This window comes from Lolium rigidum, chromosome 7 (assembly GCF_022539505.1).
Source record: "Lolium rigidum isolate FL_2022 chromosome 7, APGP_CSIRO_Lrig_0.1, whole genome shotgun sequence".
Lineage (NCBI taxonomy): Eukaryota > Viridiplantae > Streptophyta > Magnoliopsida > Poales > Poaceae > Lolium > Lolium rigidum.
This window is the reverse complement of record NC_061514.1, coordinates 215307196-215333692: the sequence shown is the minus strand read 5'-3', so window position 1 is coordinate 215333692 and position 26497 is coordinate 215307196. Positions and strand designations below refer to the sequence as shown.

The window sequence follows — 26497 nt, the reverse complement described above, 5'->3', positions numbered from 1 at the left end:
TGGGTGTTGATGATGCCATGATCCCACTAGTGGACATGATGATTTGTGAGTTCATGCATGATGATGATGATACAATTGCTATGTCATATGCTTCGTTCATTCCTCCATGTGATGCTTTGCTTGATAACATTGTTGATCATGTGGAATTACTTGCTTGTGACAATATGATCATGCCATGCCGTGAGAGTTTCACTTTCTCTCCTATTGCTTGCAATATGTCGAACAATTGCTCTTTACCATGTATTGCTTGCAATGAATATGATGATGCTAATGCTTGTGTTGTGACACCCTTGATGAACAATTTCTCTATCCATAGGGCTGTCGACAACAATGATAAAATGTTGAACATGTTTTGTGCTAGATGCTTGCAATACTCTCCCATTAATGCAACCAAAATGTTGAATACTTGCTCTTTCCAATGCTTGGTTTGCAATGACGTTAATATGCTTGTAAATGAGATTGCCCCCATAGCTCTCTCAAATTTTGGAGACTTTGCCTATATCCATGATGAGCATGTTCATGTGTTTACCCCGCATATTCACCATATCTATTATGATGTTTTGCTTAACTCTAATGGTGATGTGCAAAAGAAATGGACCATCATGATGGATGATGTGTTCATATACCATGCACACATCTTCTTTGCTTTGCCTATTGTGTGTGTAGGTACAAGAATGCCAATGTCAACCTCGATTGAGCACGAGTTGACAAAGAGAGCTCTTGAGAGCATAATACAAGTGAGTTCAAGATCGAACCCGGCTCTAATACCTTTCCCATGCTTTGCATTGAACATGCCGAACAATTTCTCTTTCTCTTGGTTCTTTTGCAAGCATGATGATGTGATTCTTACCGTTGGTGTTTCCTCAAACAAGTTGACCAATTCCTCTTTCATTTGGTTTGGTGGAACACACGGTTGTGCAAATTTCTACTTGGTGAACTTTTTGGATGATATGTTGTGTGTTGCACCAAATATGAGGACCAATTTCTCTTTCCAATGGTTTGTGTGCACACATGTTGATGATATTTTGGACACTCTTACGTATGTGTTTTTGCCAAACTCTCCACTTATTGCTTCAAGGATGTTGAACAATTTCTTTTTCCGATGCCTTGAGTGCAATAATGCACATGAGTTTCTACATGAGATGGACACCATGGTCGTCTCACAATTTGGAGTTTTTGTGTTCCCACATTTGGAAGATGTTCATATGGAGTTCTTACACATTGACCTTGCACATGCATTATTCTTGATAAATTTGTGTTGTGCTAACCGTGTTGTGAACATGAATGGACATGTCGTTGATGATATGCTCCTCTATCACGCACACATATACTTTGCTTGGTCTTTGTTGTGTGAAGGTACACGTGACATATGGATGAGCGTCAATACATCTACTACACAAGATCTCTCATTGAGAGCACACCGACATCTTGCTAAGGTGACCTACTTCTACTTGCGCTATCTTCCTAAACCCGTGGAACATTGGCTATGCTTTGAGTGTTGCTTGGCTTTTCTTGTGCTATTGATAGGGCTCTTAACAAGTGAAGCGACATTCAAGCGTTGGTGTCATCTACCTCCTCTACACGTTCATGAAGATTTATCGTCGAGGACGACTCTTTTTCAAGTGGGGGGAGATGATGCAGCCTGACCTTCGGTCTTCACCGCATCATATGCTTCATCGCCAAGACGACACGCAAAGGTGAATCTTCTCCTTTATGCGTGCCTACAATCGCCTATGTGGAACGATATACTACTTCATTCTCCATCATACCTTGATGATAGGAACTCGACGACTATACGGAGGGAAGAGAGGATGCCATGGAGACCCGAGGACGCAAGGCCGATGTCACGGAAGCATGGAAGACATGGAGGAAGAAGCGCTGGACTCTCCAGGCCGGAACTTCCGCCCAACCTCGCCGGAACTTCCGCCCAGATGTTGTCAAGACCAAAGGCGCTCACACAGAAGAGCTGCGGCCGTAACTTCCGCCCCTGATGGCCGGAACTTCCGCCCGGCCGGAACTTCCGCCCCCAGGGGCTGGAACTTCCGCCCCATCGAACCTCAGCCAGATCTCAGCCCCCTTTGGCTTGTAACTTACCCCTTCGGCCCCTTACCTATAAATAGGAACCTACCCCCACCTTCATGAGGGAGATATGATGTTTAGATGAATTGGCTTATGCCTCTATTATCCCTTTGTGGATTTGGGAAACCCCCACCTTAGATGATCCATCTATTGTACCTCTGTATCGACTCCTTGTGATCTCTTTGGTGACTTCTACCGATTGTTGGTCTTTTGCTTGCACTTCTACCGTTTGGTCTTTTGCTTGCACTTCTATCAACCTTCCGGTCTTTTCACCCTTCTAGATCTCTCGGGTTCGATTCGTCGATCTCTTTGCGGGACTTCTACCGGAAGGTCTTTTCTCGCAACATCTATCGAGTTGGTGGTTCGGACCAACGAGGATAACCGATTTGTGTTGTGTGTGTGTGTTTGTATCGTGTTCTTCGCGTTCATCCACTTCCCCATGAATCCCCCTCCGCAATCACACTCACTTCGGTCAATTCGTGAGATCGGGCAACCCACACGGGCTCAGCCCGCATCATGTATTGGGACCTGAGTTTCCATACCTTAGTGCGATAGGAGCACTAATGTACCTTGCTAATTGTACTAGGCCAGATATTGCCTTCGCAGTAAATTTACTTGCTAGACACAGTGCAGCTCCAACAAAACGCCATTGGGCTAGAGTGAAAAGTATCTTCAGGTACTTACAAGGTACTAAAGATCTTGGTTTATTCTATCAGAAAAATCAAGACATGACTTTGACTGGCTATCCCCATAATGCTAGATCACAAACTGGATTTGTATTTTTATACGGTGGAACTGCTATCTCATGGAAGTCAACTAACAGACTCTAGTAGCAACTTCCACTAAGCACTCTGAAATAATTGCATTATATGAAGCTTCACGTGAGTGTGTATGGCTTCGCAGAGTGGTTAATCACATCCAGACCTCATGCGGCATAGGTTCATTAGAATCACCAACTATTGTCTATGAAGATAATATTGCATGTGTTGCTCAAATGCGTATGGGATATATTAAAAATAATATCACAAAACATATTGCTCCAAAACTATTCTTTCCTCATGAATTACAGAAAAATGAAGAAATTAATATTTTGCAAACAAAATCTTGTGACAATCTTGTAGATTTGTTCACTAAGTCTTTACCAACAGTTCCATTTCAAAAGTGCATTCATGACATTGGTATGAAACGACTTAGAAATTTACAAAGCTCAGGGGGAGAAATCTCCTAGGACTGAACTTAGTATTTATCATCCGATAATAATATACTCCCTCCGACCCATATTATTTGATGCTAAAATGGATGTATCTACAACTAAAATGTGTCTAGATACATCTATATTAACATCAAGTAATATGAATCGGAGGGAGTATTGTAATCTTTCCTTATGATTTCTCCAACGGATTTCTCACAGAGGTTTAAATGATACAATTATTATACAAACGGTATACCGGATTCCTATATTCTCCTTATATTTTTCATAGGATTTTGGAGGACATATATTTACAACATCAAGTTTTCAAGATTAAGGACTATCAAGACATTCCAACACTCAAAACATTATGGAAAACTTCAAGACGTTAAAAAATTGAAAGACATCGTTTGTCCAAGGTGGGTGTTAAGAATATGTTAGCGTTAAATCTAGGCTAACTAGGCAGTTAGCATATTGATGCGGGGTGGCCTTCGGACACCTCCACCTCAAGACCGTCAAGTGCAGCTCCGCCTATCGTCGACGCTACACCATGGCCAAGGAGTCCCACAAGTGGACCAACAACACAAACCCCCGCTATATATGTCAAGGTGAACCCTTTCCTCTCTATGGTCGACCTCAACACCAACGTGAATGGTATGCTACCTCATGCCTATCATCATTGTGTCTATAGGTGCCGACATCGACAAGGACCAAGAGAGAAGGAACTCCCATGGTGCAAGGAAGAGGAGAAGAAGAAGGAAAGAAGAGAAGAAGGAAGAGGAAGAAGAGGCGGGAGGAAGAGGCCCGGCCTGGCCGGTCCAGGACCCGGTCGAGACCGGACCCTAGCAACGGGCCGTCCGGTCCCGAGCCCGGTCAGCCGGGCGCCCAGCCGGGCGCAGCTCCCTCGTACCGGGCGAAGACCGGAAACCTCGCAGTTTCCGGTTTCCGACCGGTCGACCGGACCTCGACCGGACAGCCGGTCACAGGCCGGTCGGACCGGGACCCTTGACCGGGACAGCCCGGTCACGAGCCCGGTCAGACCGGACCCCAAACCGGATCCGACGGGAATGACCCACCAAACTTCCTTAACTTATCCATTCGCGTACTGTTCAGCCCTTGTCGGCCTTGTATGCCTATATATAGACCCAAGGCACCCCCCTTACCTCTTTAGACAAGATTTAGGCTTAGACATGGATTTGAGCTTTGTCTCCCTAGGGTTTCATCCCCTTTGTATCAAGGCTACCCTTGTTGGATGATTGGATTTGTGAGTGTGAGATTCTAGTGCTACCCATTCTCTCTCCCCTCCTAGATTCATCTCCCTCACCGATCTCTCACTCCGGGATTCTACCGCGCGTCTCTCCCGGGTTGATTCTATTGGCGTGGTCCATCGAGCCACGGGGGTAAGTATCGATTGTATCGGGTTGGTGTGCGTGCGTGAGTTCCTCGCGTTCTTCGTGTTCATCGTGTTCTTCGCGCTCTCCCTCTCTCCCTCCTTGGATTTCGGGTCAACCGCAAGATCGGGCCACACACGGGGTCTTAGACCTCATCATATGGTATCAGCAGCCTTTGGTTTCCGCGGATTTGACCCTCCACCCACCCAATTTCGTCCCTGGAAAATTTTCCAAAAAAATCCCCAAAAATAGCCCCAAATTGCCTCTTGACCGATCTGTGATTTGGTTGCGTTTTGAGTGGTTTTGGTCCATGGATTTGGTGTTGGAGTGCTTGATCTACTATCTCCCCAACTTTTAGCCCCCAATTCCATCGTTTCCCTTCGATTTGGTCGATTTGGTTTTGGTTTGGGGAAGAACAGGAGAGAGAAACGCTCAGCCCGCGAAATCCGGTTGAGCACCCGGTCAACCGGGCTACAGACCGGCCGGCCCGGGCCGAGAATCCGGTCGACCGGCCGCGCAACCGGCCGAGGCCAGTCCAGAGCCGGTCCAACCGGGCCCCGGACCGGCGCAGCAACGCCCCTCCTTCGACCTCGACGTCCGGCGATCTCCACCACCACCACCACCACCACCACCATCGCGGTATAACTTGCAGTCGTCACCTTGTAACCCCTCTTCCTTTTGCGATCTATCCCATTGAGCATTGCTTGTCTAGTGTTGCGAGACATTGCACGTGACCCCGCATTGTGAGGTGTGTGTGTAGCGTTGAGTAAGGCACCCAAGCAAACACTCGTGTGGCAAGATAGCAAAAGCGAGGCTAACGCTAACATAGTGCGTCAAAAAGCCCCAAAAACACAAAAAGAGTGCGAGTAACACCATACATCCATACGCCCATACATACAAAAGTGTCAAAGTGCCACCAAAGATACAAACGAGTGCAAGTGCCACCATATATACAAAAGAGAAAAAGCTTTTAAGCAAAGAGAGATACGAGAAGAGAGGTCACGTGTGAATCTAGTTGTCTCTTCCTTTGCAACCAAAGCTTTGCCTCTCCTTGTGTTAGTGTGACACCGAGCATCCGTACATACACTTTTCCGCTCACTTTTGGTTGCACTAACCCCGCTTATCCCGTGTGTGTGTTCCACATCTTTTCCGTGTTTATAGTGATCATCGCTTTGACATTTGAATTTTTGGATTTCCACCACTCTTGACAATACACTTGATTTCGGATTTCGTCTTTTGGCTTTCCACCACAACGGCGCCACCGCTTGAGGATGACTTGGGAGGCGATGGAGTTGAGCATGGTGAGCATGGGATTCTCCCTTCACCTACAGAGGCGCATGGAGTTGAGATGGTTGAGCATGAGATTTTCCCTTCAACCAAGGAGGCGCATGGAGATGAGATAGTCGAGCCTACTCCTATATGCTTGATTGATGAGTTGGTACCAATCCCATGTGAGAATGAGAGCCACTTAGCCCACTTGAGTGAGAATGATAGTGAGTTGAGTGACTTCCACCCCATATGTGAGTTTGAGTGCTTCCGTTTGGAGGACATGAGTGATACACAAAGTGAGTTGAGAGAGGTAGATGATAGGTCCATGGAGGACATCGCTTTTGCTAACACATTAACCTCTCCCTCGTTTGTGTCTTCTTATGTTGCACTAGGTTCCACGGAGGATGAGTTCCCGCTCATGGAGACGATGTACATGGTGCATGAAGATGATGATATCTCACCATGCTTGCTCCAAGATGGACATGTCGACCACATGGATCCTCCTACTTCCACAACACCTACCTCAAATGAGTCGGCCTACAAAGGTAACAACATAGGTGTTGATGATGCCATGATCCCACTAGTGGACATGATGACTTATGAGTGCATGCATGATCTCGATGATCCATTTGCTACTTCACATGCTACTTTCACTTTCCCATGTGATGCTTTGCTTGATAACATTGTCGATCATGTGAAATTGATTGCTTGTGATACAATGACCATGCCATGCTATGAGAGCTTCACATTTTCCCCGCTTGCTTGCAATGATAATGATTATGATCATGCTAGTGTTGTGACACCCTTGATGAACACTTGCTCTTTACATAGGGTCGTCGACAACAATGATAACATGTTCCACATGCTTTGCCCCAAATGTTTACACCATTCCATGATCCTTGCATCCAAGATTGTGAACAATTGCTCTTTCTTATGCTTGGTATGCAAGAATGCTTATTTCATTGTCCATGAGATGGCCCCCATAGCCTTCTCTATTTTTGATGATCATGAGTTACCACATGCCATGAATGCACCTTCTTACCATATGCACCATCGCCATGCATTTCATACTATCTTGATTGACACTAATGGTGATGTGCACAAGACATGGAACATCATGATGGATGATGTGTTCCTCTACCATGCACACACGCTTTTTGTTTTCTCTTTTGTGTGTATAGGTACCCGAATGACTACTTCCACCGCTACGGAGCATGAGCTCACGAAACGCGCAATTGAGAGCTACCCCAACAAGGACCTAACCCGCGGGGATCACACCAAAGGGTATGTTCCCACAAGCCTTCGCCCTCATGTGTTTCCGGTTTGCCTTGTCGAGTTTCCGGTTTGGTCCAACTCCTCGTCAACTCTCTTGCTTCTTATGCAACATATCTTGACACATCTTGTTGGCACAATGGTTGTTGTATGTCTTGATGTTATCATCATACACTCCGAGAATCTCAAGGACCATGTCAAACATGTGAGAGACACCTTATGCATCTTGTGCCACATGTCACTCATAAAGTTGCTCTTCTTTGGATTTTTCATTTCATCTTTGGCATTTGCATTGGATTCTTTGACACTTGAGGATACCCATACTAGGCTCACGCCAACCATACTCTCCCAAGCTCGAAGTCTCCATCGCTTTGCCATTGCACATAACAATTTTGCCACAAATTTTGCCGCCGATACTTGCCTTTTGATTGTTCCATTTGTGTGGGACAATGCTACACGTCACATTTTTGACACCTTACAACTCTTACATGCACAAATTTTTGCCCTACCAAATTTTGGATACATCGACACTCTTTTGGTTCCCATTTTTGGCACATGCCTCTTGGAGAAACGACTTGATGCTTCGTATTTTATCGAGAGCCTCTTGTTCGCCGATCACCAAATTGGCATCCACAAGCTTTCCATTCGCAAGTTGTTTTTCCCCAAGTTCTTCTTCGACCGCGACTTTGTCCATCGACTACTACATGGGAGAACCGTCATGGCCTACATCATCGTTGAGGAGGAACAAGAGTCGAGGACGACTCTTCCCCAAGGGAGGGGAGATGATGCGGGGTGGCCTTCGGACACCTCCACCTCAAGACCGTCAAGTGCAGCTCCGCCTATCGTCGACGCTACACCATGGCCAAGGAGTCCCACAAGTGGACCAACATCACAAACCCCCGCTATATATGTCAAGGTGAACCCTTTCCTCTCTATGGTCGACCTCAACACCAACGTGAATGGTATGCTACCTCATGCCTATCATCATTGTGTCTATAGGTGCCGACATCGACAAGGACCAAGAGAGAAGGAACTCCCATGGTGCAAGGAAGAGGAGAAGAAGAAGGAAAGAAGAGAAGAAGGAAGAGGAAGAAGAGGCGGGAGGAAGAGGCCCAGCTGGCCGGTCCGAGACCCGGTCAGACCGGACCCACAACCGGGCCGTCCGGTCCCAGTGCCCGGTCAACCGGGCGCCCAACCGGGCGCAGCTCCCTCGTACCGGGCGAAGACCGAAACCTCGCGGTTTCCTGGCTTCCGACCGGTCGACCGGACCCTCGACCGGACAGCCCGGTCACAGGCCCGGCCAGACCGGACCCTTGACCGGACAGCCCGGTCACAGGGCCCGGTCGACCGGACCCCAAACCGGATCCGACGGGAATGACCCACCAAACCGCCTTAACTTATCCATTCGCGTACTGTTCGCCCTTGCTGGCCTTGTATGCCTATATATAGACCCAAGGCACCCCCTTACCTCTTTAGACAAGATTTAGGCTTAGACATGGATTTGAGCTTTGTCTCCCTAGGGTTTCATCCCCTTTGTATCAAGGCTACCCTTGTTGGATGATTGGATTTGTGAGTGTGAGATTCTAGTGCTACCCACTCTATCTCCCACTCCTAGATTCATCTCCCTCACCGATCTCTCACTCCGGGATTCTACCGCGCGTCTCTCCCGGGTTGATTCTATTGGCGTGGTCCATCGAGCCACGGGGGTAAGTATCGATTGTATCGGGTTGGTGTGCGTGCGTGAGTTCCTCGCGTTCTTCGTGTTCATCGTGTTCTTCGCGCTCTCCCTCTCTCCCTCCTTGGATTTCGGGTCAACCGCAAGATCGGGCCACACACGGGGTCTTAGACCTCATCACATATCCATTAGGGCAACTACCTAGCACTTAGAATATAGCGTTGTCCAAATGTTGCATGTATTGAACCGTTATTGTGTCCTTCCGTAAAGACACAAGTGTTGTAACCGACTGTAAAAGCGCATGTTCATAGCCTATATATATATGAACAGTACATCAATAAAGATCACTTATTTTACTTTCTATCTCTGTTTCTTCTCAGACTTGGATTCTGCACTGTTGAAGTGATTCTGCTACTCTGATGTTAATATTGGTCTTTCAAGGCTATTATGTAAGTAATGGTCATGTGACCTATTTGTAATATTCTTGTTCCGTTTTGTAATAGATGATGTAACCTTGATATCAGTTCGGTTATGTGTTCACGACACACTGATCATGGGATCGTGAACTATATACATAACGGGTATTTCAGATAGCCAGGATCTCCACAGGTGTGGCGGTGATTTCAGATGAAAGTTCAACGCTTGGATGCCAACGAGAACAGCACCTGCGTGTGTCATGTCCCTCTTGAGGGCGTCGTTGCGGTCTCCTCCCAATACCAGGGCTCTGGGTGAAAGACCATTCGGTCTCAACGACGACAGCACTTTGTGGCGTTACCCTATTGGGGGAGTTATCGTGGAGCTAAGGGCACCCTCGATCATGGCCCTTCATCACTGGCAGGCAAGTCTCAAAACCTAATTGAATTTGCTCAAGAACCACATGGTGATGGCTAAGAACCTATTTCAATTTGTTCTAACCATATTCTAGAGGTCAAAACTAGAAAAAAGATGTCTAGAGGCTCCAACCCTTTGATAACACGATGCAAAACTCTGTTTGTTGGTACCTAAAATGAAGACACTACTTCGGTTTTACATGTTCAATGGCCTTCTTGAAGCACCATCTTCCACCATATCAATGTCTTCCGAAAGTACAATTTCCACGTCTCTGGTGTCCCTTTTTAATACATTGCCCAACTTCGCAACTGCTTCCGTCTGTTGCTGCAAGGCCTGTTTCACACAGTTGAAATTCTCAGCTTGAGAAAAGACCAGGCCATAAACGGACAAACAAGGATTAGAACCCCACTACCCTTACCTCAAGAAGATCAGTAACACTTTGCTCATCAACTTTGGCTGAATTAGGAATATAAATGGGACCACTAGCACCACCGGTGCTTGCTAGAAGACGTGAGGTAGAAAGAAGATTATAGGTTCTCTTGGACAGATCGCCACCAGTTCCTTTTATCTGTATACAGAAGATGCAACTACATCAAATCCATAATCAGCCGAATACAAAAACAATATGAGGGCAAAAGAAACTAACCTGCTTTATTATAGCAACCAATCTTTCATATAAATCAGCTTCTTCTTTCGATAATTGAACACGGAAACCCCTATTCTCCAGCGCCTCCACTATTCTCATGATCTTACCAGTTCCCAAAAACATAATTGTTAGATACATAGACATGAATAATGAATTAGCATTTACCATCGACATTTGTCATTATGAAATACAACAACGACAACAACAACATCAAAGCCTTTTCCCCAAGCAAGTTGGGGTACGCTAGATATGGAACCCAGCAGAAATAAAAGGAAGCCAAGACAAGAACGAGAAGGAATTGTCATTATGAAATACATGAAGAAAAATCACCCTTAAGAGACGCCTCTCAATGACAAGCTCTTGATGCTTCAAGCGTTGAATCCAAGGATATGTGTCAGCTTGGAAATGTCTTTGAAGCTACAATTGAATCTTTGTTACGTAAAACAAAAATTCCTGGACAAATAAATGAGAACGTCGATGTATGATTGTACATACCTTCTTGACATTGGAGTGGGTCATGCTCAACCGTTCAGTATCTGAGACAAGAACTTCATCTTGAAGCTGCATAAAGAACAAGGGACTACGAAGTGAACACATCTTGTCAAATGTGAACAATTTTAACTACACTGCTATTGCCTCCTGGCAATAATATTGCAGGTAAGAGTTTTTTTAGTCGCTCCATCCCCATATGGGTGGAGAACCCGTCGCTGTCTCGGTTATGATACCGGAGGTTCTAGGGAAGTCGGAGGAGAGAGCACTCATCTTGGGGTGGGCTTACTACTTATATGCTTTCAGCAGTTATCCTCTCCGCACTTGGCTACCCGTTTACCGTAGGCACAATAACTGGTGAACTCTTTGAGCTGGAGCTTTGGACTCTACGAGGTATTGGGTGCCCCTATCATTAAGGGCGCGACGAAGCTATCGAAATGAAGAACTTCATCTTGAAGCTGTATAAAGAACAAGGGACTACGAAGTGAACACATCTTGTCAAATGTGAACAATTTTAACTACACTGCTATTGCCTCCTGGCAATAATATTGCAGGTAAGAGTTTTTTTACCAATGCATAAAGGAAAAGAATGGAAAAAACAAGAGAATAATGGAGATGGGGATATAATCCCACAGTAAAACAAAAAAGAAAACAGTACAACTTGGCATGGAGCAAATGCTACGTCTGTACGGTTTGCATGAGAACATTTCCTTGTATGCCTGGACAGCAGACACGTATTACATACAAGTAAACAATGCCTACCTAACCACTGCTAAGAGAAACATAACTGAGCTAAATTAAAGCAAACACTAAAAACAATTAACAAAAGGGCCCAACAATCAAGTTTGTTGGTTACTAGAATAATAGTTTCTCACAGGAAAATGGAGGGGAAAATAGTACTTCCTGTGTGTCAGGACACCAAGGACGAATACCAAACTAGCAATGTGTTATGATAGCTAAGTTGTAATCTTATTCCACTTTTACTCTATTTGGACCTTAAATTGTAATAAGGGTGAAACTGCATTATTAGCTGGCCTACTAAGAAAGTAGGAGTGGGAGGATGGGAGGCAGCTAATAGAAACCCTATTTTACTACATTGCAATTCCTGTCTACATTTTGATTATGTTCTTATTTAGCCATTAAAACCAGAGCCCGAGAGCTACCTCTTCCCCAATCTCTCTCCGTTCAGTCATGGCGCCCTTGAGGTCCTGACATCGTGGTATCAGAGCGAGACATCGATTCCGCTTGTTTTCTTTCCCTACCTCTCACCGCACCGGCGGCTTCTCCCTCCCTCCCAACCCAATCTAAGAAAAATCCCTCATACCGTTGAGCACAAGATCCCGCTCGTCTTCACGCGGGCGCAGGAAGAAAATCGACGGGGTCCTCGCCACGCCCACAACCTCCGATAACGACCACGACGACGAGAACCAGCGCACCAAGCTACCATGGGAGATGCGCACCTTACGCCGCCGCCTGGACCGCCACGACAGGGCCACCGCCGACTCCACTGCCACCCTCAACACAATCCAAGGTGAGATGGCTCGTATGTCGGAGATGATGTCGTTGATGGCAGCAAATTTTGCTCGTTTGACACCCACTGAGAACACCATCACATCCCAGCCACCAAGCACCACCTTTTCTACACCACCGTCCCTCCCACACCTCCCCTTGTCTCCGATAATGGAAACAACCACACCAGCCGACACCCCAGTGTTACAGCCGCCATCTTTTCCCCCAACCCTTGGCAGACTCGTGCCAGATCAACTACCTCACCCACCAGCTCCAACCCACACTCAAACTGTTCGACCAAATGCCCATACCAGTATTACCACCTCCGCCATCTCCACTTCAACTGTTCCCTCTTCCTCCCACGCACCAAATAAACCATATAACCTCTCCGCACACCCACCCAAACTATTACCAACACCCAAATCCTCCACCTTTTGCCTACCACCAATATCCATCACCGATCCAGCCATATTACCCTCCATAGTATCCATATCACCCACCCCCAATCCCACAAATCCAATACCCAAATCCCAGTCCCACACCACAATACCATCCCCACACCACACAACCTCCAGACGATCACAACAAAAACACCTACCATCACAATGAACCTCACATGCGCACGCCACACGTTGAACTGCCAATATTCACCAGCTCAGGTCCACGCGCTTGGATGCTTGAATGCGAAGATGTCTTTGGTCTAGTCAACATAAGCACAGATCAGCGAGTCAAGTGGGGACTAGCACACATCCGAGGCCATGCAAAAACATGGTTGAATGGAGCCGGTTATAATCTCACCACCATCTCCTTGCAGAACTCTTGTCACATTCTGCTTGAGCGGTTTCCAGATACACAAACATCTGATCCAATGGATCAACTGCAGATGCTGAAACAAACATCAACATTGGAAGTATATATTGATGCATACGAGAATTGGATGACACTCATGAAGCGTGGCAGAGCTTATTTACCAGCGGACTTCTTTGTGGACAGATTCGTCAGTGGGTTGAAGGACACCATCAAGCACAATGTCCAGTGTCAAAAACCTACAACCCTTTTATCTGCATATTGGTACGCAAGGCAGTACGAGAAAGCACACCTCTGTTCAGTCAGACGCCCCGCTCCTGCAGTGCAAGCCACAAGCGTAATGCACCCGTGCGAGACAACATACAGCGAGCTCCTCGGAAATGTTGGTACTGTCCAGAAAACTGGGTAATGGGCAACAAGTGCCTTATGCAGAGAGCTCTGAACGCATTCCAAATGCAAGGAAACTCTGATGATGAAGAAGATGATCAAGTTCATCAGATCCATAACAACAATGAGCAGTTAGACCTCCTACCACCTATGGTTTGTTCCAGCAGAGGACAACCTTCCTGGGGAACAAGTCATGCACATTACTGCAGCAGCATACACTGGAGCTCCCAGTGCTTCCACAATATCTCTGCTCTTGTCATTCAAAGGGATCCATGCCATTGCTCTGGCTGACACTGGTAGCACAAGCACCTTTGTGGACCATGCATTTGCTATCAAAAACAATTTAAGCATGATCCAGGCACCACCAAGGCAAGTAACAGTTGCTGGAGGGGGTCAACTCACATCCACTGCAATAGCCAACAACTGCACCTTTTACATCAAAGGCCACAAGTTCACAACAGATTTCAGGGTGCTCAAATTGCAAGGAGCTGATGTCACTCTGGGAGTCAATTGGTTCAAGAACTATAACCCTGTTACCTTTGACTTTATCGGCCGTAGTCTCACATTCTCTATTGAAGGCACACCACACACATTCCATGATCACATGGTGCCCTCTCATTAACTCTTCATTTCAGCAGAGGAATGTTCTCAGTTGCTTGAAAATGGAGCATCCGGCTATGTGTTGTTGACTGACAGCAGTGAGGAACCAGGTCCTGAAACAACAGTAATTGATGAAGCCCTTAGTGAACTACTACACCAATTTCAAGATATCTTCCAACCTCCACAAGGCCTTCCTCCTCACAGATCAGCTGACCATTCTATACCACTCATTCCTGATGCAAAACCTCCAAACATCCGACCATACAGAATGTCGCATAGTCAAAAAAAATACAATTGAGGAACTTATTGAACAGATGTTGCTCACAGCTGAAATCAGACCCAGCAGCAATCCTTACTCTTCCCTTGTAATATTGGTTAGAAAAAAGGACAAATCCTGGCACCTATGTGTGGACTTCCGAGCTCTGAACGACTTGACAATGAAGAACAAGTATCCCATACCAGTCATAGAGGACCTTCTGGATGATTACATGGAGTGGTTATTTTCTCCAAACTTGACTTGAGATCTGGTTATCATCAAATAAGGATGAACCCTGCCGATGTACACAAGACTGCCTTTTCTACTCACCTTGGACACTATGAGTATCAGGTGATGCCCTTTGGACTAAGCAACGCCCCAGCAACATTTCAGGAGTTAATGAATTCCATTTTCTCCAAATACATCAGGAAATTCGTGCTAGTTTTCTTCGATGATATCCTAGTTTACATTAAAACCATTCAAGAACACAAGCGACACCTCAGGCCTCGTTCGGTGCCAGCGTTTTTCTTGGGCTTTTGACCGGTTTCAGGGTGTAAAATCCGGGCCCAATTAAAACACTTCAAAACACGTGTGGGCCGTTTGGTGGACCGGTTTTGGCCGAGTAAGGGCCCAAAAAACACCCGGAAACCCGTCGGGCTGGGGTGGAATCAAGACGCCCCACCCCCCTCACGTTTTCCTCGCTCCAGCGAAACGCGAGCGACTCCTGTTCGTCGCCGCCGCCAAGACTCCTGTTCACCGCCGCCACCAAGACTCCCGTTGGACGCCGCCGCGACTACTGAATCCGCGGCCGCCGCCGAAGCCGTCCCGCAGCAAGCCAGCAACGGTTTTCTCCGGCCCTGCTCGTTCCCAGCGACCCGGAGATCCTTCCGCCGCCGACACGGAGCTCCTCTCGCCGCCCCTCTTCTCCGTCCAAGCTGGAGACCTCAGTAAGTACTATCCACCTGACCTCGTACTGCTAGTCATCTGCATGATGTGATGAGATATAGGGTTCTTGATAGACTCATCTCCCTGTTTCTTGATTGCCCAATCTTCTTAGCTAATAATTGTGTGCGTGCGATGCTCTAGCAACACGTCCAATTCAGAGGGAGATGTCACTTTTGTTCATGTATTCAGAGGGAGATCTAGCAGGAAGAACTTGCCCAACTGAACTCCACCCAGTCTGTCAAGTGCGGTGACGAAGTGGTCCAGAAGACAGCGTGTTGCCCCTCTGAAATCATAGTCATTCTCTGGGCATTAGCATGGAGCATGTGTAGATGATGGAGTCATTGCAGCCATATGTCCGGTTTGAGCATGGCACTTTGATGGCGTCGATGAATTGCTCGAGCTCGAGTTCGACGCAAGGGCACTTTGAATTCCTCTGTAATACATATGCTCCATTGCATTCAGCCCAGATCATTAAAATATTCCTCTGTATCCAGAACATTGCACTTGCATGAAAATCTGTATCCGTCATCATGCTGTAAAATAGTGAAATACTTTTGCACTAAAACTATAACCACAGTAAGTGTACAGACAGGGGTTTGTGGGTTAAATTGTCATCACACATTTTAGATTGTTTGCTGGTACTTCCTATTTGTCTTTTTTTCACACAATTGTCACTCTTGCTTGTGGTAACCTTTGCCAAGCTGAATCTTGTCTGTGTTTTCTGCAACAGGTGCTGAATTCAAACAAGATTCAGAAATAACCTGGCTGCTGAATTCATGGAGTTATGGCAGAGGAAGCTCGCACATGCGTAGATAGCCATACAGTTAATTTTCTGCATTCTCTTGCTTTGCTGCTTCAAAACATCGATACACTCGCTCCGATATCTGGGACTTGTTTCTGTTCCATTGTGTTTGATGTGCGGCCTCTGCGGTAACCTACCTATAGACTGAAAGTTTGAGCTCTTTGTTGGCTTGTCATGTGCTTCTGTTGTACTATGTAGAATTCCAGTACTGATGTTTTGTATTATCAATATGAGAGATGGAGAGATGTTCTTCTAGTGTACTAAAAAGATCAAATTTTTATTTGCGATACAAGTCTAGTTTAAACTGTTAAAAAAGATTTTTTTTTTATCCAATTATGTTGAATACACTTGAAAACACTAGTTTGTAAAACCAGTGTTCCAAACAAGTGTTTTGAGAAGTGTTTTGACTGAAAGGGATTTTGTAGTGTTTTGGATAGTTCATGTTCTCACCCAAAACACCCCTCAAAACACTTCTCAAAACACACAAAAACACTGGCACCAAACTAGGCCTCAGGGTTGTTCTTACCACACTGAGAACTCATGAATTGAAAGCAAAGTTGCGCAAATGCATCTTTGGTCAGCCACAGGTGGAATACTTGGGCCATATATTATCTGGTCAAGGGTTTGCTACTGATCCTAAGAAGATAGAAGACATTGTTCAATGGAAAACTCCCAACACAGTAAAGAAGTTGAGAGGATTTTTGGGTCTCACTGGCTACTACAGAAGATTTATAAAAGGGTACGCCACCATCTGCCATCCACTTCACCAAGTACTAAAGAAGGATAACTTTCACTGGGACAGTGATCAGCAGCAAGCATTTGAGAGACTCAAAAGGGTCATGCCTACTCCTCTGTTAGCTCTCCCAAACTTTAAACAACCCTTCACCCTCGAAACTGATGCATGTGCCTCTAGACTAGGAGCAGTCCTTATGCAGCAAGGAAGACCGCTGGCTTTCTTCAGCAAAAACTTGGGTCCCAAAACTGCAGCTAAGTCAGTGTATGAGAAAGAAGCGCTGGCAATAATGGAGGCTCTCAAAAAATGGCGCCATTATATCTTGGGGAACAAAGTGATCATTAAAACAGATCAAAAGAGCCTGCAATATCTGAGCAGCCAAAGGTTGTTAGAGGGCATTCAACATAAGCTTATGCTTAAGCTCTTGGAATTCGATTACAGCATCGAATACAAAAAAGGCATTGAAAATTCAGTGGCTGATGCTCTTTCAAGGAAGTATCAGGATGATGACAGTGAATCACACCCTCTACCGACCACTGCAACTTGTTCAGCTATCTCGGTTGCAGTTCCTTCTTGGCTTGAAGATGTTCATGCTTCCTACAAGGACGATGCCCACTGTAATAAACTTCTTTAAGAACTGGCAGTTAACAAAACCAGTCACCCCAACTTCTCACTCCAATCTGGCATATTGAGGTACAAAGGGCGAGTCTATATCGGTGCCTCTACTGACCTGAGAACCAAAGTGTTCCAAGCTTTCCACTCGTCCACATTTGGAGGACATTCTGGTCACAAAGTTACTGCAGCAATCATTTTATTGGCCGAAGCTGAAGCAATTCACTACTACACTCATTTCAGAATGCCCCATATGCCAGATCTCCAAAACTGAAAAGGTACAATACCCCGGCCTCCTTAGTCCTTTACCCATTCCACAAATTAAATGGAGCAACATTAGTTTGGACTTTATCGAGGTTCTGCCTAAATCTAGAGGAAAAGATGTTATTCTTGTCGTGGTCGACAGATTAACAAAGTATGCACATTTCTTACCTCTAGCTCATCCATACAATGTTCAAAAGATTGCCGACCTCTTCTTTGATAACATAGTCAAACTGCATGGTCCTCCTGAAATCATAGTCAGTGATCGAGACTGGATCTTCACTAGCAATCTATGGTCTGAGATATTCTCCTCTCTCAACATCTCCTTGAAGTATAGCTGACTGATGGTCAGACGGAACGAGTGAACCAATGTCTAGAGCAGTACCTCCGGTGCATGACATTCCAAGAACCAAAGAAATGGGCGGATTGGATCCCAGCAGCAGAACTATGGTATAACACATCATACCATACAGCCATCAAAATGTCTCCATTTGAGGCTTTGTATGAGTACATGCCCCCTCTCATCCTTCAACTGTCCATTCCTTGCAATGTCTCCGCTGAAGCTCAAGTCACCCTAGCTGATAGGGATCATATGATCCAAACCTTGCAACGGAACCTCTTGCAAGCTCAGCAAAGAATGAAGAAGTATGCGGACAACAATAGAACAGAGAGGAGTTTTGAAGTAAACGACTTTGTCTACCTGAAGATGCAACCATACAGGGAGACAGCTCTAGGCCTCCGCAACTCTCTGAAGCTCACGTCTAAGTGGTACGGCCCCTTCAGGGTCCTAAGGGCATGTTTGTTTGGGCTGTCGCTGGCTGGCTGTGCAGGGAAAGCTGTTGTGCAGGAAAAGCTGCTGCACAGGGAAAGCTGTTGTTTCGAGTTTCACTGTTTGGCAACTTGACTGGATGTTTGGTTGTGAACTGATGAATTGTCTAAAATACCCATAATTCCGAAAACATTGTATTAGTTTTGGTTACTATACGAAACATATACCACTTCACTTAATTTTCGGCCACGAATCAGTTCATGGAAAATCAGGTTTACACCGTTCCTTGTTTGGATACATATCAATCAAATCAGCTGCGCCTACCCATTATTGTTGGAGACGAACAGCAAACATGACGCCATAATAAAAGAAAAAACGCATCCAGCCATGGATTAATTTCTCCCCACCGCTTGCTGCTGGCTTGCCTGTCGCTCGCACCGGCCGCATGTATGCTGCTCCCCTGCCTGCCTGCCGCTCGCGCAAACCGCCGGCTGCTGCTTGGCGTGCTCGGGTTCTGTGCTTGGTGCACTCGATCTGGGAGGGCGGAGTCAGGCAATGACATGAGAATCGGCCGGAAACGGAGGGAGACGGCATGGCACAGAGGGGAACGGCGAAGGCGGAGGGTGGTGTGGTGGCGGCGGCCTAATTGGGGGTTCGTGGTGCGTACGGGTCAAATCCTTGCGTGTCTCTCCCTCGTATGCACAGGAAAAACGATTCGGTCTGCGGGTGGTAATCTTCTGAAATACTCCAAACGAAATGGGCGAGTGCAAATAACGGTTCGGCGGTTAATGGGAAAACTGCGGGAAGCACCTCAAAACGTGCTTCCACATCTAGGTGATTTGGCTTTGGCAAAGCCAGCTTTGGAAGCCACCTATTTGTTTGGATTTGCTGGCTTTTGCTTTTGGAAAGCTGAAAAAAGCCCAAACAATCACCCACTAAAGAAGGTGGGTCAAGTCGCATACCAGCTCCAGCTACCTCCAGGTACGATCTTGCATAATGTATTTCATGTCAATCAACTGAAAAAAAACATCTTGGTCCCACAGCGGTTCCAAATGCATCTCTTCCAGTTGTTACACCTGATGGCAAAATCAAAGTGGCTCCTCTTGCTGTCCTTCAACGGAGGAAGATCACCCGCAACGACCAGGAGGTGCAGCAATGGCTTATCCATTGGGTAAACCTGTCTGAAGCCAAAGCAACCTGGGAGGATGCAACCCTTCATGCAGTCCACCTTCCCTTCGTTCAAGCCTTGAAGCCTTGTCTTAAGGAGGGGGGCTCTGTCAGGACCCCAAGGACGAATACCAAACTAGCAATGTGTTATGATAGCTAAGTTGTAATCTTATTCCACTTTTACTCTATTTGGACCTTAAATTGTAATAAGGGTGAAACTGCATTATTAGCTGGCCTACCCTCGTGGTCTATAAGAGAGTAGGAGTGGAAGGATGGGAGGCAGCTAATAGAAACCCTAATTTTCCTACATTGCAATTCCTGTCTACATTTTGATTATCTTCTTAATTAGCCATTAAAACCAGAGCCCGAGAGCTACCTCTTCCCCAATCTCTCTCTGTTCTGTCATGGCGCCCTTGAGGTCCTGACACTGTGCCTGAGGAACCAGGCACATTTATGCGAGCAAAGATCCATCTTGATTCGTCAAAAGGACATGCATGAAAAAACGAATTTATGAAATTTACAAATTAAAAAGGAAAAAAATCAGCACACCTCAAAATCCATGGTCTTTACAAAAAACTGTGTTGATACTTTCAGCCTAAAACTGATACGGTAGCAATTGAAAATTTGTGCTCTGTTCTTAAGTTTTCTTCACCTAATTTCTTTAGGACATTTTGTGAATGTTCTGCAAATACTTGAAAATTACACATAGGAGTACCTCAGCTATTGGTGGTGTCCTGGTATATATGCTGTATCCATGAAGAATATTCAGGAACAAACTCAAGTAGGTAACTGAGAAATGAACAGAAAAAAGACGATGTGCGAAGTGTGCAACCAATGTAAATAGTAATTCAGCAGGAAATGTGGTCCTGAAATTTTCCGTGGATATGGACTTGCCAATAAGTGAGATTTTCATGTAATTTGCAATGTTTTTTATAAAGATAAGTACATGCCCGTGTCATTCATCTGAGTGGTAAATGCCCATATGTTCCATATTTTAAAGCATATATGCATGGTGAAGGCATCATAATTAAATACCGATGTTACCATAATGGACATTCAAATTTGGCAAACAAATAATCAATGGCCCAAGTACAGAAAGGTGCATAAAAACATAACATGCACAATGCAAACCATGCATCCCATGATCTGTATCTTTACTCACGTTGTAAGATCTTCATATATCTCAAGGAGCCGCATCACATAGTGGCAGACAACGTCCAGATAAATGTATTTGTTTTTCCTTGAGTTTCTTAGATACTCTTAGGCCTTAGCTCTATATTTTTGTTTTCTGATATACTCTATGAAAAACAAACAATTATACTTTTTATTCTAGAGGACCAACAATTATACCTGACAAGCGAATTAAATTAGGCTTTTGTAACATCAGTAATTAAATGATCATGTACTGCTGTATCGATAAATGATGAACACTCCTACTGTGTCACAGTATATCATAAAATTGGTCTAAAAACTAGTAGGGAAAATAAGAGTACTTGCATTACAATAAAAACCAAATTAACGCCATAGTAACCTTTAGGTGCAACATCTGCATATGACATGTGTTAGGAATAAGCCACGCCGCCAGGTATCAGCCAGCGTGTGCGCGTCTAGATTGTGCGTTGCCGTGGCAGGTGTGCCCAGCGTGTGTGTGCGTGTGTGTGTTCCGGTTCAGGTCAGATGCCGGTGTGTGGCCATGTCCGAGTCATTAACAAGAGTAGCAGGGGGAGCTGCTGTGGCGATCTGTTGAAGCTGACCGCGTTGTGGCGTAGTGGCGCGCCATGCGCGTGGCCGGGGCGAGAGGATCGTGCAGAGCTGAAGCGCGTCATGGGCGCATGGGCAGGAGTGGGACATGGCGTCGTACGTGCGCGCTCGCGTATAAAACTTCCTCTGTGTACTGCTTGTAGAGATAGAGCCAGCCAGTTTGAGTAAAAGAGGACATCTGTGCGTCGAGGCGTTCGTGAGCCAGAAAATTGTGTTGTCTTCTCTTTCTTCTACCTCTGTCCGTGAGAGAGAGGGTGAGGGCTAGCGCCAACAACATGCAATCTACTATGAGGCAGATTGGCACGCCAGGAAATAAAACTAACCTAATGCTTCCAAAAATTAGTCATAACAGTGCAACACTATTATATGTTATATTGCTATTTATCACAACTATATATTGAGGCTGTAAAATCAGGGCTTTATCGTAGAAGTTAAATTCATCACACCTAATAAAAGGCATCTAGTTCCAATTACAATGCTAGTATACCTTAAGCCGGCATGAGAGATCTTTAAACCCCTGCAAAAGTTGAGGCCACAGCCTCTCCCTGTCCGCACTATCCATGCACTCAAGCTTCCCCATCGCCTCTGCCCACATGATCTACACCCAGACAACCACAGTTAACACAAACACATAACGATATCCAGGAACTGCGCCACAAAATACGGAGTAAACACAATGATTGAAATAGATTATCCAACTACGCACATCAGATGCTGCTACAGGCTTCACCCTTTGTGAAGGATCTGTCACGCTAAACAACAGATGCTGCCATCAAAACAGACAGAAAAGTGTCAACATGTCGGATTAACCATAATCTTTGGAACACAGATACAAAACTTGCAGGTCGAATCTGACCCTAAAAGCATAGCGAGGGTTGCCTGGGTCCTCCTTGTACGCATCCACGATAGCCTATAAGCACCCAAAAATACAAAGTTTTGAACCGTTCGTTCCTCAAACAATGAAGGGATGAAAAAGCCCAACATTCCTACAAGGGTTATCCAACATTCCTACAAGGGTTGCGGACCTGGATATCGCGGTCGGAGGGCAAGAGCGGCAGAGGCGCAACTGGGGCCATCTGGGTTGTGATCTGCCCACCGGCCAAGCCGGTGAACCCAAAAGGCGAAGGGGACGGAGTAGCCTGCTGCTGGAATCCAAACGGCGATGGCGATGGCGACGGCGCCGCTCCGAACGCCAGTGTCGACGAGGACGTGCCAAAAGCTGGGTTCGAAGAGGGCGTCCAAAACGCCGGCATCGAAGAGGGCGCGCCGAATGCCGGGGTCGAGGAAGGCGTCCCGAAGGCGGGGCTGGAAGAGGGGTTGCCGAAGGCTGGGGTGGACGACGGCGCGCCGAATGCCGGCGTGGAAGAAGGGGTGCCGAAGGCAGGGGTGGTGGAGGGAGTTCCGAAGGAGGATGTAGAGGAGGGCGTCCCGAAGAGGGGGGGCGAGCTGGGGGTCCCGAACATGGCGGCCGACAAGTTGTGTTTAGGGTTTTCTCGGAGAGATGATAGCCAGAAAGCTGAGTGACCGGAGGGGGAGAGGTTCTAGCCAGAAAGATGGTGGGCAGCCCGGCCCTGTCAGCCCGGCCCGGCCCGGCCCGAAATTCCCGGGCCAAGCCCGACCCGACCATGTCTCTGGGCCAGGCCTGGGCCTGATTTTTTGCCCGATGCTTGGACCGGGTCGTGATTTTATGTCATTTACTAAAGCGGCCCTGCCCGGGGCCCGAGGGTTTTCTCTGTGATGGGCCGGGCTTGGGCCAACTTGATAAGGGGTTGCCCGATCTTCTCACTAAGCACGGTGGTGGTGATGAACACAGCAGGGATAACATGACAAGGAGGTGGAGATAACTTGTATGACGTCGTCGAAGTCTTTCGATCAATCCCTATCGCCAATACAGCAGCTCTCAACATTGCAAGATATTCGCAACTCCACACACTTGCGCACGTAGCCGCCGACCACGAAGTGGTAGATTGCAACCTTCTAATTCCCAATGGAACAGCAGATCACACAAGACTTTCAGTAGCAAAACACCAGATCGATACGAATTGGTGTATAGATTCAATAGAGTTGCAAAGCAATTAACTATGAACTAGGGTTTATCTTAAACGTGGTCTAAAGCTATTATGGGGGCATCATGGGCACTTATATAGGGGTTTAGAACGACCAGGAGTCGAGAAAATACATTAAAAACCGACTCAGATCAGGATCTGGTCGAGACTGACTCGGACGCGGCCGGTCTGGGGCCAGGGACCGGGCAGGTCGGTTGAAACCGGGCATGGCACCGGGTGGAAACCGGACAAGGGGTCCAGAGCCCTTGGATGGTGCCCGGTTGGCACTGTAGGATAACGTTGCATAGAAAACAAAAAATTTCCTACCGCGAACACGCAATCCAAGCCAAGATGCAATCTAGAAGACGGTAGCAACGAGGGGGTATCGAGTCTCACCCTTGAAGAGATTCCAAAGCCTACAAGATGAGGCTCTTGTTGCTGCGGTAGACGTTCACTTGCCGCTTGCAAAATCGCGTAGAAGATCTTGATCACGATCGCTTCGGCGCCACGAACGGGCGGCACCTCCGTACTCGGTCACACGTTCGGTTGTTGATGAAGACGACGTCCACCTCCCCGTTCCGGCGGGCGGCGGAAGTAGTAGCTCCTCTTGAATCCGACAACACGACGGCGTGGTGTCGGTGGTGGTGGAGAAATCCGGCGGAGCTTCGCTTAAGCGTGCGGGATGTGGCGGAGGAGAGAGACCGCTAGGGTTTGGGGAGCGAGGGGGTTGGGCGCCGGCCCTCTAAGGGGTGCGGCCAAAGCTGAGGCTTGAAGTGGCCAGCCCCCTCTCCTATGCCCCTCATTATATAGGTGGAAGCCCCAAGAGTTCTAGTCCAAGTCTTCGAATAAGACCCCAACACTAAAACCTCCCATATGTGGGAAACCTACTCAAGGAGGGAGTCCTACCCAAGGTGGGACTCCCACCTTTCCTTGAGGTGGGTTGGCCGGCCACCCTAGAGGAGTCCACCTTGGACTCCTCCCTTTAGGGTTGGCTGGCCATGCAAGGTGGAGTCTCTCCGGGACTCTACTTTCCATGGTGATTTCTTCCGGACTTTTCTAGAACCTTCTAGAACCTGCCATAAATGCATCGGATCATTTCCAAACTTGGAATATGACTTCCTATATATGAATCTTATTCTCCGGACCATTCCGGAACTCCTCGTGATGTCCGGGATCTCATCCGGGACTCCGAACAAATATTCAAACTCCATTCCATATTCAAGTTCTACCATTTCAACATCAAACCTTAAGTGTGTCACCCTACGGTTCGCGAACTATGCGGACATGGTTGAGTACTCACTCCGACCAATAACCAATAGCGAGATCTGGAGATCCATAATGGCTCCCACATATTCAACGATGACTTCAGTGATCGAATGAACCATTCACATACAATACCAATTCCCTTTGTCACGCGATATTTTACTTGTCCGAGGTTTGATCTTCGGTATCACTTTATACCTTGTTCAACCTCGTCTCCTGACAAGTACTCTTTACTCGTACCGTGGTATGTGGCCTCTTATGAACTCATTCATATGCTTGCAAGACATTAGACGACATTCCACCGAGAGGGCCCAGAGTATATCTATCCGTCATCGGGATGGACAAATCCCACTGTTGATCCATATGCCTCAACTCATACTTTCCGGATACTTAATCCCACCTTTATAGCCACCCATTTACGCAATGGTGTTTGGTGTAATCAAAGTACCTTTCCAGGTATAAGTGATTTATATGATCTCATGGTCATAAGGACTAGGTAACTATGTATCGAAAGCTTATAGCAAATAACTTAATGACGAGATCTTATGCTACGCTTAATTGGGTGAGTCCATTACATCATTCATATAATGATATAACCTTGTTATTAATAACATCCAATGTTCATGATTATGAAACTAATCATCCATTAATCAACAAGCTAGTTAAGAGGCATACTAGGGACTTCTTTGTTTGTCTACATATCACACATGTACTAATGTTTCGGTTAATACAATTATAGCATGATATATAAACATTTATCATAAACATAAAGATATAAATAATAACCACTTTATTATTGCCTCTAGGGCATATCTCCTTCAGTCTCCCACTTGCACTAGAGTCAATAATCTAGTTTACATTTGTAAAGATATAACACCTTGGCCTTCCGGTGTTTTATCATGTATTGCTCACGGGAGAGGTTTTAGTCAACGGATTCGACACGCTCGAAACGTATGTATTTTGTAATTCATTTGCGTCTCAACGCATCACTCATTTCCAAATGAGTCGGTATTAAATATGTTTGGTCTTCTAGTGGAACCTTAATTCCGCGGTCTGAAATATGTCACTAATATTGTCACACACAATATAGCTTCAAAGTTCTGACTCTGTCGAACTACACCAAGTTCTCAAAGAACCTCTTGACTTAACATCCTTTGTCATTGTCAAAACAATGACATACTCGCCTTCTTTTGTAGAATCCGTCACAATATTTAGAACTCTTCTAAATCTAGCATAGACAACTTCTAGCTCATTGTGCTACCTTTTAAACAACACTTAGTCTAATTTGAGATTGAAATTATATTTTATATGTGACAAAACCAATATCGGTGTAACACCTTACAGCGATTTGTTTGTCATTTCCTCATACAAAACTATATATATATATCCTTAGTTCTTCTAAAGTACTCAAGGATATTCTTACTCGTCGTCCAATGATCATCATATGAATCATTCTGGTATATGCTCATAACACTTTATAGCACATGACATCTGATTGTGTACATATTATTCGTGATCTATAATCACTCATGTGTTTTTACTCATTGAGTGTCAGATACATTCAAGTCTTGTTAAAACTTAACATGACAAGAACATTTTCTTAATTTATATATTGAACTACTTCAATATCCATTCTATGTACTTTGACTTAAACTTATTATGTGTTTCAATCTATCTTCATAGATTTTGACACTAAATATGTTTCAGTCCATATCCTTTCATTGAAATTAATTTCTCAA

General features: G+C 45.8%; 1 protein-coding gene across 1 annotated transcript; it reads right to left on the bottom strand.

Annotated features, from left to right (window-relative positions):
• Window positions 1-9707: 9707 nt before the first annotated feature.
• On the bottom strand, window positions 9708-22952 carry LOC124678766 (nuclear pore complex protein NUP54). Its single transcript, XM_047214624.1, has 9 exons — window positions 22476-22952; window positions 22307-22360; window positions 22157-22216; window positions 21938-22048; window positions 10848-10913; window positions 10683-10769; window positions 10353-10454; window positions 10125-10274; window positions 9708-10039 (listed from the first exon to the last, which is right to left on the bottom strand). Exons 1-9 carry the CDS (start codon window positions 22911-22913, stop codon window positions 9902-9904), a joined length of 1206 nt encoding a protein of 401 aa, XP_047070580.1. The 5' UTR covers window positions 22914-22952; the 3' UTR covers window positions 9708-9901.
• Window positions 22953-26497: the final 3545 nt, after the last annotated feature.